At 52.6% G+C, this 17,134-nt stretch overlaps 1 protein-coding gene across 1 annotated transcript; it reads left to right on the plus strand.

Moving 5' to 3' along the window:
• The first annotated feature begins 103 nt into the window (after nt 1-103).
• On the plus strand, nt 104-10,505 carry RBPJL (recombination signal binding protein for immunoglobulin kappa J region like). The gene is made up of 12 exons (XM_064276431.1): nt 104-125; nt 1,523-1,994; nt 2,987-3,112; nt 4,928-4,963; nt 5,121-5,253; nt 5,449-5,623; nt 7,379-7,516; nt 7,947-8,056; nt 8,320-8,472; nt 9,149-9,304; nt 9,432-9,547; nt 9,637-10,505. The coding sequence occupies exons 1-12, from the start codon at nt 104-106 to the stop codon at nt 9,899-9,901; spliced, it is 1,902 nt and encodes a 633-aa protein (XP_064132501.1). The 3' UTR covers nt 9,902-10,505.
• The last annotated feature ends 6,629 nt before the right edge of the window (nt 10,506-17,134 follow it).

A 17,134-nucleotide genomic window follows, 5' to 3' on the forward strand; every position in this document is an offset into this window, starting at 1 on the left:
GGGCAGGATATATCCGGCGCAGGGGCCGAGGTGCAAGGGTTCTGGGAACGGCGGCACTGGCCAGAGGGCAGCGAGCAAGCGGCCAGGGCCTGGGAGCGCGGCCATGGACCCTGTGGGGGCAGCAGGTGAGCGCTCACCCTCCCGCGGCCCCCAGAGACGCCCCCTCAAAGTCACGAAGGACCCCCATTGTACGGATGGGAAAACTGAGGCTCAAGAAGGAGGAGCTCAGAGCTGTAAAGGCAGAACTAGGACCTGGAACTCTTGGCTCCCCTACTTTTCCCTCCTTAGTTACGTGGCGCCTGTTGTTACGTGCGGTCGAGTTGAGTTTCGACTCAGAACAACCCATGTGTTAGAGAGTACAACTGCCCTATAGGGTTTTTTTGGCCGTAATCTTTAGGAAAGCAGATCACCAGGTCTTTCTCCCGCAGCGCCGCTGGGTGGGTACGCTCTGCCAACCTTTTGGTTAGCAGCCAAGCGCTTAACCGTTGCAACACTAACCCTCTTTTCCTTCCATTCACTCCCTCCCTCCCACCTCACTACACTCCCTCGTCCCCTTTCCCCACCCCAGCCTCCACCCTGAGGCTGCTTTAGCCATTTTCCTGCTGCAGTTTCTTGGCAGAAGGGGCCCACCGCCCCTAACCCAACCGCAGCCGCGCCCCACCCCCAACTCCGTGAATGGGCCTATTCTGAGCAGGGTCGGGCCTGCAGCTCACTCCAGGCGGCCTTCCCGTCTGGGTTCTGCTCCACCTCTTTTGTCTTCCAGGCCTAGTCCAGGGACAAAAATCCCTCTGGGCAGGCTGAGGGCGACTGAAGGCAGATGTGCCAGCTGCTGGGAACACCTTCTCCAGCTTGGACCAGAGCCGAGGCCAGCACCCCCAGGAGCATGGGGGTCAAGGCACAGGGGTCTTTCACACTGCCCCATCATCTCCCACCTGCAGAAGCCTCTGAGCCCCCAAACCTCTTGGCCTGAGCCAACATCACGCCTGGCGCCGCACCCCACCCTAGGAATCCTAGAAAGTCAAAATACCAACTGCCTCAAAGGGCATCACTTTCCAATCCCCTTATTCTACAGAGGAGGAAACTAGGTCCAGAAAGGGAGTGTCTCAGCCAAGGTCACACAGCGACTTGGTGGCAAGGCTGAAAAGAGACCCGGGGGCTCCTCTGAGGGGTTAATCCTGGCATTAAAGTGAAAGACTTAGAGATGTCCTTAGGGTGGAGGGGAGGTCCTTAGGGAGGGAGGGAAGGGGAGGTCTGTAACTAATTCCTCAAGAGTTGTCCGAGCAATAAACTCCTTGGAGACGTTCTAGGGGTTCCTAGAGGGACGAGATTAGGGAAGGAGCCCCCAATTTGGGCGGCCTTGCTGGTGGGGACTCAATGTGGAAAGGTCCTTACAGAAGTGGGAAAAGCGCTACAGCGAATGAGGGCACCGTAAATACGGTCACCAGGTCTGGCTTGACGCCTGATCCACCACAGGTCCTCCAGCGCCCCCCGGCCCTTTGACTCACCTGAACCTGCCTGACAGCTCCGAGGCGCGGCCGCAGAGCGGGGCCGACGGGCGGAGCCTCCCGGGCACTTGGACCAGGTAACGGCGCGGGCGGCGGACCCGGGGTGGAGACTGCCAGGCAGCTGGAGCGGGCGGAGGCAGCGGCCGCATTTAACCCAGGCTGGCGGATGAGGAGGGGGAGCGCGGGACTGCGACCCCTCCCACTGCAGGGAGCGACCCCCGCCCTTCCTCGGAGGCCCGGGGCGGAGCGAGCACCGTGGCCCTGGCTCGCCACCCTCCGGGCAGCAGACACGCGTCGCGCGGCCGGAATCCAGCTGCAGCGCGAGGCTGGGGCGGCGACACTTTCTGCAGCCGGAATGCGCTGGAAGCCTCGGAGGCGCTTCCCTGAGGAGAGCCCCAAGGGGCGGAGCAGGGTCTGGCTCCGGCGCCCGCCGCCTGGCCCCGACTCCCAGGGAGCGCGCAGCTCTGGCTGCAGCTGCCCCCTCCAGGAGTGAGGAGGGGGCCCGGGCCCGGGTGTGGGTCTTGCCAAGGCAGCCTTGAGGTTCCAGGCTGTCCCCGGGCCCACCTGCTGGTCCCCTCAGTCTCTCGCATCACAGACTCCTTACATGTTTTCTGCAGTGACTTAGGCCTTGAGCCCACTGGATCCCACCCATCAAAACCTCCAAGCTGAGACGCCACCAGCCCTAGGCTCTTGCCTGGTTCAGTCCGCCCGGCCGGAGGAGGCCCCACGGCCAAGGGAAGCAGAGCCGACACAGCAACTGGCTCCTTCTCATCGAGGGAGGGGGACTCTTAGACCCCCAAACCAAAACCAAACCAATTGCTGTCAAGTCTGTTCCGATTCACAGCGGCCCTATAGGGCAGAATAGAACTTGCCCCATAGGGTTTTCAAGGAGTGGCTGGTGGATTTAACTGCTGACCTTCTGGTTAACAGCCGTAGCACTTCACCACTGTGCCACCAGGGCTCCTCTTTGACCCCAGAAGGGCTCAAATGTTCGGGGACCCTCCAGGTTTAGAGGCATTTGCCAGAGGCGAGCGCGCGCTGGGCTGGGCGTCCTGCCAAGGCGCTTCCCGCCCTGAGTCAAGACTTTTCAGGGGTGAAGTTTAACCTCCAACAACCCTGTACCTTCAAGGTGTAAGGATATCGTGTGCCCTCACATACCCCGCCCCATCCGAGGCTCCCATCCCTCCACAAGTGCGGCCTTTGTACCCTGAGCCAGGCTGTAACTGGCTCGGAGCCAGACCCACGGGGAGGCACCTGGGTGGTCCAGGTGGGCTCCATGCAGGCCTCACTGAGCCCCGCGCAGCCCAAATATTTAGAACATGACTTGCCACCCAAGTCCCCTGCCTTGCTTACACTTCCTCTTACTGCCCCTGCGGGAGCAGAAAATAGAGCATCCCACCGCCCCCAGCTTCATTTCATTCAACCCCTGCGCTTAGGACGCGGTGCCTCCTCGCCCCGGACGCTCCTGTGCCCACTCCCAGGTCATCCCCAGAGCATGCCACTGTCCTGCGGGAAGGCGTGCGTCGATGCCTGCAACAACAGTGTGAGCAGACAGTGCGGATCCTGCACGCCAAGGTAGCCCAGAAATCGTACGGAAACGAGAAGCGGTAGGTGCCTGGGACCCCCCTCCCAGGTCCGCAGCCCCCAGCCCTATGCCTCCTGGGTGTTCAGTGCCTTTTAGACCGCAGGAGTGCCTGGGGACCAAGGCCTTAGCTACTGGCCTTTCTGATCATCACCTCTAGCCCTCCCCACTTTGGTCTATAATAGAACCTCCCTGCGAATCTCTAGTCCCCATTCACTCATTCATTTGTTCATTCCTTCATTCAACAACTACTCACTGGGTGCTTATGATGTACAGGCACTGTGAACACTTTGGGGCACAGTGGGTATAGCTGAGCAAAACAGACACAGTGCCCACTCATAAGAGCACTTTAATTTTAGTGTGGGAGAAACAGACAAGAAACTCCCCACAAATGGTACCCAAGGAGCCCTTGGTGGCACATGGTTAAGCACTCGCTGCTAACCAAAAGGTCAGTGGTTTGAACCCTTCCAGAGGCTCCAAGGGACAAAGACCCGGCAATCTGCTCCCGTAAAGGTTTCAGACTAGGAAACCCTATGGGGCAGTTCTATTCTGTTCTATAAGTTGGAATCGGCTTGACAGCAAGCAACAACAACAACAAATTAGTAAACGAGAAACTTGCAAAGTGTGACGAGAGCTAGAAAGGAAACAGAAGAGGGAAATGTGATAGAAACCTGGGGGGCAGGGGGACATAGGTTAGCTAGAAAAGTCACCTTTTAGGAGGTGACATTTGAGCTGAGACTTGAAAGTTAAAATAGAGCCAGATATGGAGAAATCTGGGGAGTGTTCCAAGCAGAAGAGACAGAAAATCCAAAGACCTTGAGGTTGTCCCAGCTTGGCCTGCTTGAGGTACCAAAAAAGTCAGGGTGGCTGGAATTGATGAAAAGGGATGAGTTGTAGGAAATGAATTTGGAGAAGTAAGCAGGGGTCGGACTTTGAATTTTAAGCCATTGGAGGATTTTAGGAAGGAGAACAGGATTTGATTTGTGCTTTTAAAAGGCATTCTGACTGCTACATGAAAAATAGATGGAGGGAGGAAGGACAAATAGTGTATGGTTCCTCTTATACAAAATAGCTAGGACAGGCAAATGTGTAGAGACCAAAGTTTATTAGTGGTCACCAGGGGTAGTAGGGAGGCAGAAAGACAGTCACTGCTTAGGGTGCACTGAGCTGCTGTTGAGGGCGAAAGAAACATTTGGAAAAGGACAGCGGTGATGGCTGCTCAACATAATGAATGATATTACTGTCTCTGAATTACACATGTAAAAAATGTATACATTTGTTTGTTGCTGTTAATTGCCAGCGGAGGCAGTTGTAACTTATGGCAACCCCATGTGTTACAGAGTAGAATTGCTCCATTGGGTTCTCCTGGCTGTAATCTTATTGGAAGCAAAATGCGAGGCCTTTTCTTCCGCTTTTTACTGGGTGGGTTCGAACTGCCCACCTTTAGGTTAGCAGTGGAGCACAGTTTGTGCCACCTAGGGCTATCTATCTATCTACCTATATTTACTATTAAAAAAAAAAAAGGTTAAGAAAAAGGTGATGGAGATTCTGAGACAGGGGTGTGAAGAAGCCAATGGATTCTGAATACATTTTGATTGTGGAGCGGGCAGGACTTACCAATGGGCTGAATGAGAGGTGTGAAAAACTCTCGGTGAATATGAGTGGGGTTTACTATCTTAGAGAAGCCTGGTGGTGGGAGTAAAAGGGGAATCCAGGGTTCTGCTGGGCTCTGCTACCTTTGAGATGCTTGCAAGACAGCCAAGTGAAGATGGATACTTGAGTCCAGTGCTCACCTGTCTCCGCAGGTTCTTCTGCCCCCCGCCCTGTGTCTACCTCGCAGGTCCCGGCTGGAGGGTGAAGCCAGGGCAAGGCCAAGGTGAGGGCAGAAGGAGCCTGAAGTGCTGCAGGCCTCCTCCCTCTGTAGGGAGACCCACGCACTCAGGCCTGGGAGCCGGGCGGTTCGCAGGCGCAGGCTCGAGCGCCCTCTGGTGGGCAGAACTAAGCTTTGCTGACACCTGCGTCCTCTGAGCCAGCTGGTGTCCCTTTCCAGCCCAGCAGGCAGGGGAAACCGGGCCCACGGTCTGCGGCTACATGGGGCTGGATGGTGCGTCAGGCAGCGCCGCCGAGACCCAGAAGTTGAATTTCGAGGAGCAGCCGGACTCCAGGGTGAGAGCGCCTGGGACCCATGTCTCTCCCTTCAATGGGAGGGTCAAGAGATGATAGAAAGAGAGAAGTAGCGAGGCTTAGGTCGCGGCGCTTCTTGTCACCTTCGATGGAACGGACGTCAGCTCACCGGGAGAGGTTGGTTCACCCTCCGGGGGGGGGCTGGAATGAGCCGGCCTCTCCCCCCGAGCCCAATAGGAATTCGGCTGCGCCAAGACCCTGTTCATCTCGGACGCCGACAAGAGGAAGCACTTCCGGCTGGTGTTGCGGCTGGTGCTCCGAGGGGGCCGGGAGCTGGGCACTTTCCACAGCCGCCTCATCAAGGTCATCTCCAAGCCCTCGCAGAAGAAACAGTCGCTGAAGAACACGGACCGTGAGCGGGGGCGGAGGCGGGGCGCTGGACTCAGACCCGGGCCTTCAAGTTTGGAAGAGGGGGAAGGTCTGGGCCGTGGGGTGGGGTCCAGGAGAGCTGGCACGAGGCTGAGCCCAGGGAGAGGCCGAGACTGGTGAGGGTGTATGGGACTTGAGGGTGGGAATTTGGGGACCCAGAGCAGACAAAACGGCTGGCAGGTAGTGGGCTAGGGACAGATTTAGAAGTGATGACAAGAGGGCAGGGGAAATTCCGTGTAAACTATTTATTAAGTGCCTCCTATATGCCTGGCTCTGTGCTAGGCGCTGGCTCGTATAAAATAGGAGCAGGTGTCTGTTCTAGAGGAGCGGACAGCCCAGCCGGGGAGAGAGACACACCTAACTGATCAGAGACAGTCTGCGATAAGTACTGTTCTGACTGTCAAGTGGCAAATCCCAAGGCTTGGAGCTTTAAGAATGCACAAAAAGAAATATGTCAGAATAACAAGGACAACCTCACCACTGCCATCACTGGGGGTGGGAGGAGGGTGCTCTCCTGTCAGACACATAACATGCACTGTCCTATATGATGTTCACCATGTCTATGTCTAGGTACTAGATACTAGCATTGTGCTTATTTTATAGATGAGGAAAGTGAGGTTCGGGACCTCCATCCATTCATTTAAGAAACATTTATTGAGTGCCTATCACATTCTGGAAGCCTTGCCTAGGATTGCCTAGGTAGGAAGTGGCCAAGCCAGGATGTGAACTTGGGTGATGGGCTTCTGGGGCCCAGCTTCTTCCCCTCCACCACACTTACTTTCTGTCTATTAAAAGCCCGTTATAGAATGCCTCTGATCCAGGCAGTGCTCTCACTGGCCCTTGGTGTCAATGCGATGGTTCGGAGTGCAGATGCCAGAGCCAGGCGGCCTGGGTTTGAGTCCCGGCTCTGCCACTTGCTAGCTGTGTGATCTTGAGCAAGTTGACCCCTGTTTAGCAGGGCTAATATTATCTATCTCAGAGGGTTGTTGAGCAAATCAAATGAGTTAATACATAGAAAGCATTTGAAACAGTACCTGGCACACAATAAATGTTAGCAATCGTTATTCAGTGGATGGGAACTTGGCTAAGCATGAGTTGAGCACCTATAGTATGACTAGCACAATGAGGGGAGAGAGGGAGAAAACCCAGTGCTTTCTCCCCAAGTGATCACAGTATAATCAGAAAACTAAACTGTGGCTGTGAGTATGCATGATAGACTGGAAGAGAGACAAACGTCAAGCCTGAGTAATATTGTACTGCTGTTTCACACTGCCTGCCTATTCTCTTCCGTAACTCCTTACCAACTTCATGACTCAGCTGAATCACCTCCTCCAGGAAGCCCTCCTAGGTTATCAGCCCTTATCACATCATATTGAAATTTTATATTTATGTTCCTATCTCCCTCCAAGACAGTAAACTCTTCCAGAGAAAAGCTGGGTCTAATTCACCCTTTGGTGCTCAGTATCCAGGTCAATGCCTGCCACAAAGTAGGCATTTAGCGAATACTTGATAAAAGGCTGTTTGTTGAACTGAAGGATACCCAGGGAGCCAAAAGGAACAGACAAAGGTATGGAAGCAGGGTTGCAAACGTACCGAATAAATAGCTTTGGAATATGAGTACCCAGTGGGTCTAGGCCAGTTAGGACTATTAGCCAGGCTGACCCAGAGAATCAGAAATTGTCTGGCGAGTTCAAGGGACCAAGCCAGCCAGGGGCACTGATTCTGCTTCCCTTCACAGTGTGCATCTCCTCGGGCTCTAAGGTCTCCCTCTTCAACCGCCTGCGTTCCCAGACGGTCTCCACACGCTACCTCTCGGTAGAGGATGGGGCCTTTGTGGCCAGTGCACGCCAGTGGGCTGCCTTCACACTGCACCTGGGTAATGGTAGCAGCAGGCGCTGGACAGGGCGCCTTAGCCTTACCTGCATTAGCTTATTTAATCTTCACCACAACTCCTCAAGGAAGGTAAACTTGGCCCCATGTGACTGAGGCTCAGCAATGCAAACAGACTGGCCAAAGGTCCAGGGCAGCCAGTGACTGACTCCAACAGCCGTGCCCTGTCCCCTACTCTCAACTCAGCTGCCTGTCCCCAGCCCCCCTCCAAAAGGCAGACATTTATGGGGATGGCCATAAATGACCTCTCCAGGATTATTAGAACCTTCAGTGCTAGCTTCTTCTCTGCGTGCCAGACCTAAGCAGAAGGCCAATGTGTGTGTGATGTATGTGGGCCCAGAGGCAGGAGGGGCCGAGTTTAGAGCAGAAGCCCGGGCCCTCTGGAATCCTCCTCCCCTCCTTTCTTTCATTCTCAGCTGATGAGAACTATCCCCAAGGGGACTTCCCGCCTCGAGAGGGCTACGTCCGCTATGGCTCCCTGGTGCAGCTCGTCTGCACTGTCACTGGCGTCACACTACCTCCTATGGTATGGGAAGAGGGGTTGTCCTGGGAGGCTCCTCCAGATTCACGCCCCACATGGGCAGGACTGGAGGGTAGGGACCCAAGGCAAGAAGACACCTTAACACTCTGGGGATACTCAGGGCTTTGTGGGGCTGGGTGGAGGAAGAGGGGCAGGGGGATTCGCCCAGTGCCTGAAAAGCTATCAGAGTAGCAGAGAGCTGGCTGGGAGGGCAGCCTGTGGGCACCTGGACCCCTTGGTACTACGCTTCCTGCAACCTTTCTGTGCAGATCGTCCGCAAAGTAGCCAAACAGTGTGCGCTCCTCGATGTGGACGAGCCCATCTCCCAACTGCATAAGTGTGCATTCCAGTTCCCAGGGGGTCCTTCAGGAGGGGCGGGCACCTACCTATGCCTCGCCACAGAGAAGGTGGTGCAATTCCAGGTGAGAAACAGAACGTCAGCACCAAGCATCTTAGAAAATCAGACCGCAGGGAGAACCATAGAACCTCAGGTCCGCAACACATCAACATAGCTGCTACTTACTGGGCCATACTGCCTCCCATGGAGTGTTGGGATCATAGACTCTAGGGACAGAATTGTAGCATGTAGAAAAAATAGTGATAATTAATATGATCGAGCAATATGCCTCTCCAGAGAATATTAGAATGTTGGAACATAGAATTGTAGAGTGTAAATAAAAATAACAATAAGTAGTATTATTGAGTAAAGAATATTAGGTTAGAATCATAGAATGTTAGGACATAGAATTGTAGAATGTAGAAAATAATTATAATTATTGAGCAATATGTCTCCCCAAAGAATAGGGAGTCACAGAATGTTAAGAGAAAGAATCATAATATATAGAAAATAAAAATTATTATTGGGCAGTACTCCTTCCCAAAGAAAATTAAAATTGTAGAATGTTAAGAGGTAGAATTGGGCAATGTTAAAAATAGAACTCTAAAATCCAAAGAAAATAGGCCCTTCAGAAACCTGCTCCTGCAGCCAGCTTATTTGACTTAGAGTCAAAGAAATTAAGCTGCTAAATTGGCTCCCCCACCCACCGCTGATGGCCACCACCTGAAGCTTCTGCCCCATCCCCTTGGGTCTCCTCCCAGGCCTCCCCCTGCCCCAAGGAGGCAAACCGAGAGCTGCTCAATGACAGCTCCTGCTGGACCATCATCGGTACCGAATCGGTAGAATTCTCCTTCAGCACCAGCCTGGCCTGCACGCGGGAGCCTGTCACTCCGGTGCCCCTCATCAGCACCCTCGAGGTGAATCTGGGCGCTAGGGGGTGTGGGCCCTGCCAATGCTGGGGGCGCGGGTGCCGGTGAGGGAGGCCGGCGGGCTTCTGACCCTACCCTTCCCCCCTCCCCCGACCATGTGGCACTTCTTCCCCAGCTGAGCGGCGGGGGCGATGTGGCCACGCTGGAGCTCCAGGGTGAGAACTTCCACGCGGGGCTGAAGGTGTGGTTCGGGGATGTGGAGGCTGAAACTATGTACAGGTATAGGGGTGGGTGGCAGCCTACCTTGTCCCCGGGGGCAAGGGTCTTACATGTCGCCAGGGGATCACTGCAGCCCTAACCCCGTGCCCAACCCCCAGGAGCCCAAGGTCCCTGGTGTGCGTGGTGCCCGACGTGGCCGCCTTCGGAAGTGACTGGCGCTGGCTGCGCACGCCCATCACAGTGCCGGTGAGCCTGGTGCGCGCAGACAGGCTCTTCTATGGCAGCGCCTTCTCCTTCACCTACACCCCCGAGTACAGCGCGGGGCCCCCGGGCGCCCCCGAGCCGGACGCTGACGCAGATGCGCTCCTGGAGAGCATCCACCACGAGTTCACGCGCACCAACTTCCACCTCTTCATCCAGACCTAGGCGTCCTGGACGCCCCACTGCCCGCCCCGCTGAAGCCTGTGCCCAGGCCTGTGTAGGGTGGCGTTTCTGGGTCTTAGGCTTAGTGCACTGCCCCTTTGTTGTCCAGGTGAAGCCAGAAGCCTGGGCAGAAGAAGACTCCCCCCATAGAAAGCAGGCCCTGCTGGTCCTACACAGTCACTCTCTCTTCCCCTTATACAGAGGCCAAGACACAGGCTCAAGATGCTCTTTGTGTCCAGTGTGGTGGCGCTCCCATTTTGACTCTGTCTCACTTTCTCTCTCTCACCTCTCTTTCTGCCTCAGTAACTTTGTAACTCTCTTTCTGTTTCTGTGTCTGTCACTGCTCCTCCATCTTTGTCTATCTCTGTCTCTCCCTGTGTCTTACACACTATTTCACACACATTGAGGAGCCATGCCTGGGACATTGACTCTGAGGCATGTGTTGGTTCCCACATGCCATCATGAAGCACAGGCTGGGACACATGGCTGGCATGGCCTGGAGTGCCAGGTCCTACCTAGACACTGGGTCCCACCTGGAGCACTGGGTCCTGCTGGGAGCACTAGGTCTTGCCTGGAGCATTGGTTCTCCCCTAGAGTAGCAGGTGCCACCTGGGACACCGTGTGGCGTACTGGGTCCCTCTTGCAGCACGGGGGTCTTTCCCTGGAGCACAAGACCCACCTCACCCTGCACTCCCTCTGGCTGGAGCCAGCACAGTGTCCTGTATCTACGTTTGCTCTCTGGCCCACGGTTTTGGTGGCTGGGCAGGTGGCTGGGACAGTGGTCAGGTCTTGCTGTCTAACTATCCACCAGGCACTTTTCCCCCAGGCCCATAGACTGCCAGACTGAGGATCAGGGATACCTCTGGTGACTGCACTCAACACCATCCAAGGCAGTAGCTAACCTGTGTGGCCCCCATCCTCAAGGAGAGTGGTTCCCCAGCACACACCTCCCCACCCTCTCTACCATCCCCCGCTCACCCCTCCTCCCCCAGAGAAAAACGGACCACAAGTCTATGGAGCAGAGAACCTACCTTTTCAATTTTTCAACTCCTTCTGGAGGAGGAAGCAGGTTCAGAACCAGCTAGCGTCCCTGAGCCTCTGTTCCTGCCCTTGGGGCCACCTGTCAGCTCTGGGAGTGAGTTAGCCCACCAGCTCCCCCTCCATCCCAAGCAGGGATGTACCCCAGGCCCAGAGGCCAACCCAAGACTCCTTCAGAACAAAGCTTCCCCAGGACAATCCCAGGCAAAACCCCTGGGATTAACTGGGCGACAGCCTGGCTGAGAGAAGGGCTTCTCTGCATGGGACCCAGGTATGGGGTCACAATCCTCCCTGCCTAGACTGCTTTACGGGGCAGCAAAGAAATCCACAAGGTCCTGGCTTGGGTTGCTGGAAACAAGATTATGCTGCCGCTGGTGCCAGCTGCCTGTACCAGCCCCTGGAGCTGCTGTATGGAAGGAGCTGGTCTGAAATGTGGAGTCAGCGCTTTAGCCCCCTGGGCCTTCCTTGACCTCTGAGGAAGGGCTCATTTCCTGTAAATCTCCTCCCCCAGAACACGGAAAGCCCCACGACAAAGAGGAAGCTGATGTTTCCCAGAAGGGATGAAATGCGGTTTGCTCTTTAGGTTCCCCAAAGTCTCAACTCAGTTCTGTCACCTGCCATCAGCAGGCTGAAAGCCAAGGCGAGGGGTAAGGGAGAGCCTTGTTCAAAGGCCCTCATGCCCCTGAAGGTGGATTCTGGCTGAAGAATGAAGCAAACGAGTTGAGAAATGTCCCCCAAATGAGTGCCTACCACAGGAGAGCATTAGCCCACTGTCCCCTGGTAGTGTTCGAGCAAGGAACCACTTGTAGGGAAGCTAGAGGGGTTTCCTAGCACATCATATGGAGAGCTGGGAACTCAGAGCCCCATTTAGCCCTGCCCTCAAGAAGCTCCTCTGCCATTGCACAGGGCGGGAGTCCTGGACACCAAGAGCCTGGCCTGGCACCAAAGCCTAGGCCCATCTGTGCAGCTCTGTTTCCTTCTGCATGCCCTCAGAGGACCCTACACCCTTGGCCAGAGGAGAGGACCTAGGTGTACATTCCTAGTCCCTTCCTATGCACCCACCTGCAAGCCTGTGACCCCAGAGCCCCAACCCTAGCCTGTCTCCTGAGTTCCAGCTGCTGGACCTGCTCTTGGTCATCCTCCTTGCATCTTGGCCTGAGTCCACCTAATGTCAAGGCCATCTTCTCCCCTCTCCTCTCTACCCCTTCCTTCACAGCACCTGATCTAGCTCCTTCCCTCCACCACTCAGTCACCATGACCTGAGCACCCCTCTCCTCCTTCTGCACTGGGATGTGTTGCCTCCTCTCCTCTCCCTCCACCACTGCCTCGCCTTCCACACCTGATCAGATGTCACCTCCTCCAAGATTTCCCCAACTACCCCAGGCGGGACCTGCTATGTAGTTTGTGGGGGCCAGTGCAAAATGAAAATGCAGGGTCCCTCGTTCAAAATTTACTAGGAATTTCAAGATAGCAACAGCAGAGCATTAAACCAAGTGTGGGGTCCTTCTGAACATAGGGCGCAAATGACCGCTCAGATCGCCCATGAAGCTGGCCAGGCCCCAGGCTCCCACCCTGTGTTCCCTGGGACCATGTCACGGCCTACCTGGATCACAGGACTTTATGTACATGCCCATTGTCCCCTCTAGACTGTGTGCTCCAGGTGGAAAGAAGCTGTCACCTCTGCATGTCCTAGACCACCCATCACAATGCCTTGCACATTGAGTTGGCATTCAAAAAATAACACATTGCATTCCATCTGCAGATACTTGGATATTGCAAATGCAAAGTGAAACCAGCAGGTGGCACTCTTCCCTTCCCAATAATTGGGTTTTCAGTTTATTTATTTATAATATATATTTGGAGCCCTGGTGGCACAATGTTAACCAGAGCTTGGCTGCTAACCAAAAAGATCAGCAGTTCGAATACACCAGCTGCTCCTTGGAAACCTCATGGGGGCAGTTCTACTCTGTCTGTAGGGTCATTTATTTAGAAGCGAGAATGGCAATTTGTCTCAAGTACTTTGGACTTGTTATCAGGAGGGACCAGTCTCTGAAGAAGGACATTGTGCTTGGTAAAGTAGAGGGTCAGCAAAAAAGAAGACCCTCAACAAGATGGATTGACACGGTGGCTGCAAAAGTGGGCCCAAACGTAGCAACAACTGTGAGCATGGTGCAGGAGCAGGCAGTGTTTCATTCTGTTGTACGCAGGGTGGCCGTGAGCCAGAACCGACTCGACAGCACCTAGCAACAATAACAACATTTATTTTAAAGAATTGCTAGCGCTTTTAAAGAGAATCATAACTTTTTTTATGGTCTCAGGGTTTACAAACACAATTTGTATATTTCCAGGGAGTTTCAAACACTCTAAAACCCCATGTATGGGCTAGTTTAGTCCTCTTCTTTCTAGAATCATCTGCCAGTTACCAGCTGTCCTCGAGTCAGTTCTGACTTATGACAACCCTACTCATGTCAGAATTGAACTATGCTCCATAGGGTTTTCAACTACTGATCTTCTGGCAGGAGATCGCAAGGCCTTTCTTCCACAGCACCTCCGGGTGAACTCATGCCTCCAACGTTTTGGTTAGCAGCCTTGCACTTAAGCCCTGGGACTCCAGAATCACTCACGGAGGTATAAAAATTACAAATATTCAGGCCATAGATTGGATTAGACTCTGAGGGAGGAACTCAGTACCTGTATTGTTTGGAAACTCTCCCAAGTGATTCCAACAAGCAGCCAGGGCTGAGAATCCATTGCTCTAGTTCATATTCCTCCTCATCTTACAGAAGGGAAACTGAGGCTCAGGGAGGGGCAGGGACTAGGCTAGGTCTCACATCCAGTTGATGGCAGAGCCAGATTAGGTTTTTTTTTTTTTTTTAATTGAACTTTAGATGAAGGTTTACAACCCCACGACTTGTCAACACTCTCCCTTCTCAACCCTGGGTTCCCTATTACTAGCTGTCCTGATCCCTCCTACCTTCCAGTCCCTGCCCCAGGGCTGGTGTAGTCCTTTAGTCTTGTTTTGTTCCATGGAATTGTTCAATCTTTGGCTGAAGGGTGAACCTCAGGAGTGGCCTCATTACTGAGCTGAAAGGGTGTCCGGGGGCCATACTCTCAGGGTTTCTCCTGTCTCTGTCAGGCCAGCAAGTCTGGTCTTTCTTTCTGAGTTAGAATTTTGTTCTACATGTTTCTCCAGCTCTGTCTGGGACCTTCTATTGTGATCCCTGTCAGAGCAGTCAGTGGTGGTAGCCGGTCACCATCTAGTTGTACTGGACTCAGTCTGGTGGAGGCTGTGGTAGATGTGGTCTGTTAGTCCTTTGGACTAATCTTTCCCTTGTATCTTTACTTTTCTTCATTCTTTCTTGCTCCCGAAGGGGTGAGACCAGTCGAGTATCCTAGATGGCCGCTCACAGGCTTTTAAAACCCCAGACGCTACCCACCAAAGTAGAATGTAGAACATATCTTTATAAACTGTTATGCCAATTGAGCTAGATGTTCCCTGAGACCATGGTCCCCCACAGCCCCCAGCCCAGCAATTTAGTCCCTCAGGTCCATGTGTCTATGGAGCTACCATGGCCTTGCCTTGAACAGGTTGTGCTGGCTTCCCCAGTATTGTGTACTGTCTTACCCTTCACCAAAGTTACCACTTATCTATTGACTATTAGGTGTTTTTGCATCCCCACCCCTCCCCCCCATAACCATCAAATATTGTTTCTTTTTGTATGTAAACTTCTTCATGAGTCTTTACGGTAGTGGTCTCATACAATTTTTGTCCTTTTGTGACTGACTTATTTCACTCAGCATAATGCCCTCCAGATGCATCCATGTTATGAGATGCTTCACAGATTCATTGTTGTTCTTCAGCATTGCGTAATGCTCCATAGTGTGTATATACCACAGTTTGTTTATCCATTCATCTGTTGATGAGCATCTAGGCTGTTTTCATCTTTTGCTATTGTGAACAATGCAGCCATGAACATGGGTATACATATATCTATTCAGGTGATGACTCTTATTTCTCTAGGTTATACTCCTAGGACTGGGATCGCTGGATCAAATGGTATTTCTATTTCTAGCTTTCTAAGGAAGCTCCATATCATTTTCCAAAAATGTTGTATCATTTTGCGTTCCCACCAGCAGTGCAAAGAGTGCCAGTAATGCCGAGAGTGATATGGTGTCTCGTTGTGGTCTTGATTTGCATTTCTCTGATGGCTAGAGATCGTGAGCATTTCCTCATGTGTCTGTTGGCCACCTGAATGTCTTCTTTGGTGAAGTGTCTGTTCATTCCTTTGCCTGTTTTTTAATTGGATTATTTGTCTTTTTGTTGTAGAGGTGTTGGATTTTCTTGTAAATTTTAGAGATTAGACCTTTGTCGGATTTGTAATAGCCAAAATTATTCCCCAGTCTCTAGATTCTCTTTTTACTCTTTTGGCGAAGCCTCTTGATGAGTGTAAGTGTTCAATTTTTAGAAGATCCCAGTTATCTACCTTATCCTCTGGAGCTTCTGTTTGTCGGTTGTGATTTGTATCCTGTTAATACCGTGTATTAGGGCCTCTAGTGTTGATCCTAGTTTTTCTTCTAAGAACTTCATGGTTTCTGGCTTTATACTTAGGTGCAGAGTCAGCTTTGAATCCTGTGCTCTTGCCGCCAGGTCTGAGCCTCTCAGAGCTCTTTTAATCGCATTGCCACACTGAGTGTCGGTGGAGTGTGTGTTTTGGGAAGCGGGTCCATAACGAAGATAAGGCCGAAATCTGCTTCCAAATCTCCCCGTCCGCCTGCTCTCACGCTGCCTGCAATGCCAACCTTAACAAGCTAGTCTTCAGGTTTCAGCGTTAAGCTTTGGTTTCTCTCACTCTTTTTTCTTTTAAGTTCCTTTATAAAGAGAAGCTGGTTATAACCACAGCGTGGGTAAAATTCTCAGACACCTCCCTGGGGAGGGCTCAGACAGCTGCAGGCACCGGCTGTGAAGACGGCAGGGGAGAAGAAGTTGCTTCGAGGGAAGTGAAGCCAATGAGTTAATGTCTACAAAGTTTACACAGGGAGGACGCTAACCGTACTCACCTAAAGCAGCCCCCCGCCCCGTCAGGCTTGGCTCTGTGCCCAATCACAAAGGACAAAGGCAGGTGGGGCAGGGGTGGCACCATAATGCTTTCCATGAATAAGGCGGTGAACACCTGCTGTAGTTGGCCGCTGGCCACCGGGATATGGGGTGGGGGGACTGGAGGGGCAGGCAAAGTTCTGGAGAAATCAGAGCCTTTGACCAAGTTCTCTTTAACCAGACACACCCTGGTTAAAGAGTGTTGTACCTGTCTGATTCAAAAACATCCACTTCGCCAACCCCGGCTGATGTCTGAAATTTCACTACTAGCGCCTCTCTCTGGGTGGGAGTATTGTAGACTTGGCTTCAGTCCTGGTTCGGTCACTTACTGACTGTTTGACCTGAGGCAAGTCATATCACCTTTGTTGTTATTGTTGGGTCCTGTTGAGCCGATTCTAACTCATACAGACCCCGTGTGATTGAGTAGAACTGCCCCTTAGGGTTTTCTAGGTGGTAATCGTTACAGGAGCAGGTGGCCAGATCTTTCTCCCACAGAGCCTCCGGATGGATTTTAACTGCCAACCTTTCGGTCAGCAGCTGAACGCTTAACGTGCCACCAGGGTTCCTTACATCACTTGTAAGCTTCAATTGCCCTGTATCTAAAATGGGCATTATCATAAAACACTACACATATATTCTAATAATGATGAACATAAATGGTCCAATTTTGTCAGAACCCATTTTGCATCCCCCATAGTATTATCTCCTTAGAAATAATCAGACTAAATCAAATTCCACTGAGTTAGCTCACCAGATAAATTAACCCATGTCCAGGGTTGGCTGGTAATAGGGCTATAGTAAGCTTCTAGGCCTCTAAGATGGATTCCAATGAGCCTTGCCTTCTGGTATTCCTGCCCTTGTGTAGTCCCCTCTCACGATGAGTAGGGCAGACCTCTGTGACAAATAGGATGTTGCGAAAGTGAAGATATGTAACTTCCGAGGCTAGATCTTAAAAAGCATTGTAACTTCCACTTTGTTCTCTTGGGTCCCTTACTCTCTCGAAGAAGTCGGTCGCCATGTCATGACACTGAAATAACCCTATGGGCGTCCACGTGGTAAGGAACTGAGGCCTTCGGCCAACAGCCAGCATCAACCTGCCAGAC

The sequence above is a fragment of the Loxodonta africana genome, chromosome 24 (genome assembly GCF_030014295.1).
Source record: "Loxodonta africana isolate mLoxAfr1 chromosome 24, mLoxAfr1.hap2, whole genome shotgun sequence".
NCBI classification, from domain to species: Eukaryota; Metazoa; Chordata; class Mammalia; order Proboscidea; family Elephantidae; genus Loxodonta; species Loxodonta africana.

Excerpts from the sequence above, each read along its gene's own strand:
- RBPJL (XM_064276431.1), top strand. The coding sequence starts at position 104 with ATGGACCCTGTGGGGGCAGCAG. Across the intron at positions 4,964-5,120 it reads GAAGCCAGGGCAAGGCCAAG|CTGGTGTCCCTTTCCAGCCC; the intron begins GTGAGGGCAGAA and ends CCTCTGAGCCAG. Across the intron at positions 5,624-7,378 it reads GTCGCTGAAGAACACGGACC|TGTGCATCTCCTCGGGCTCT; the intron begins GTGAGCGGGGGC and ends TTCCCTTCACAG.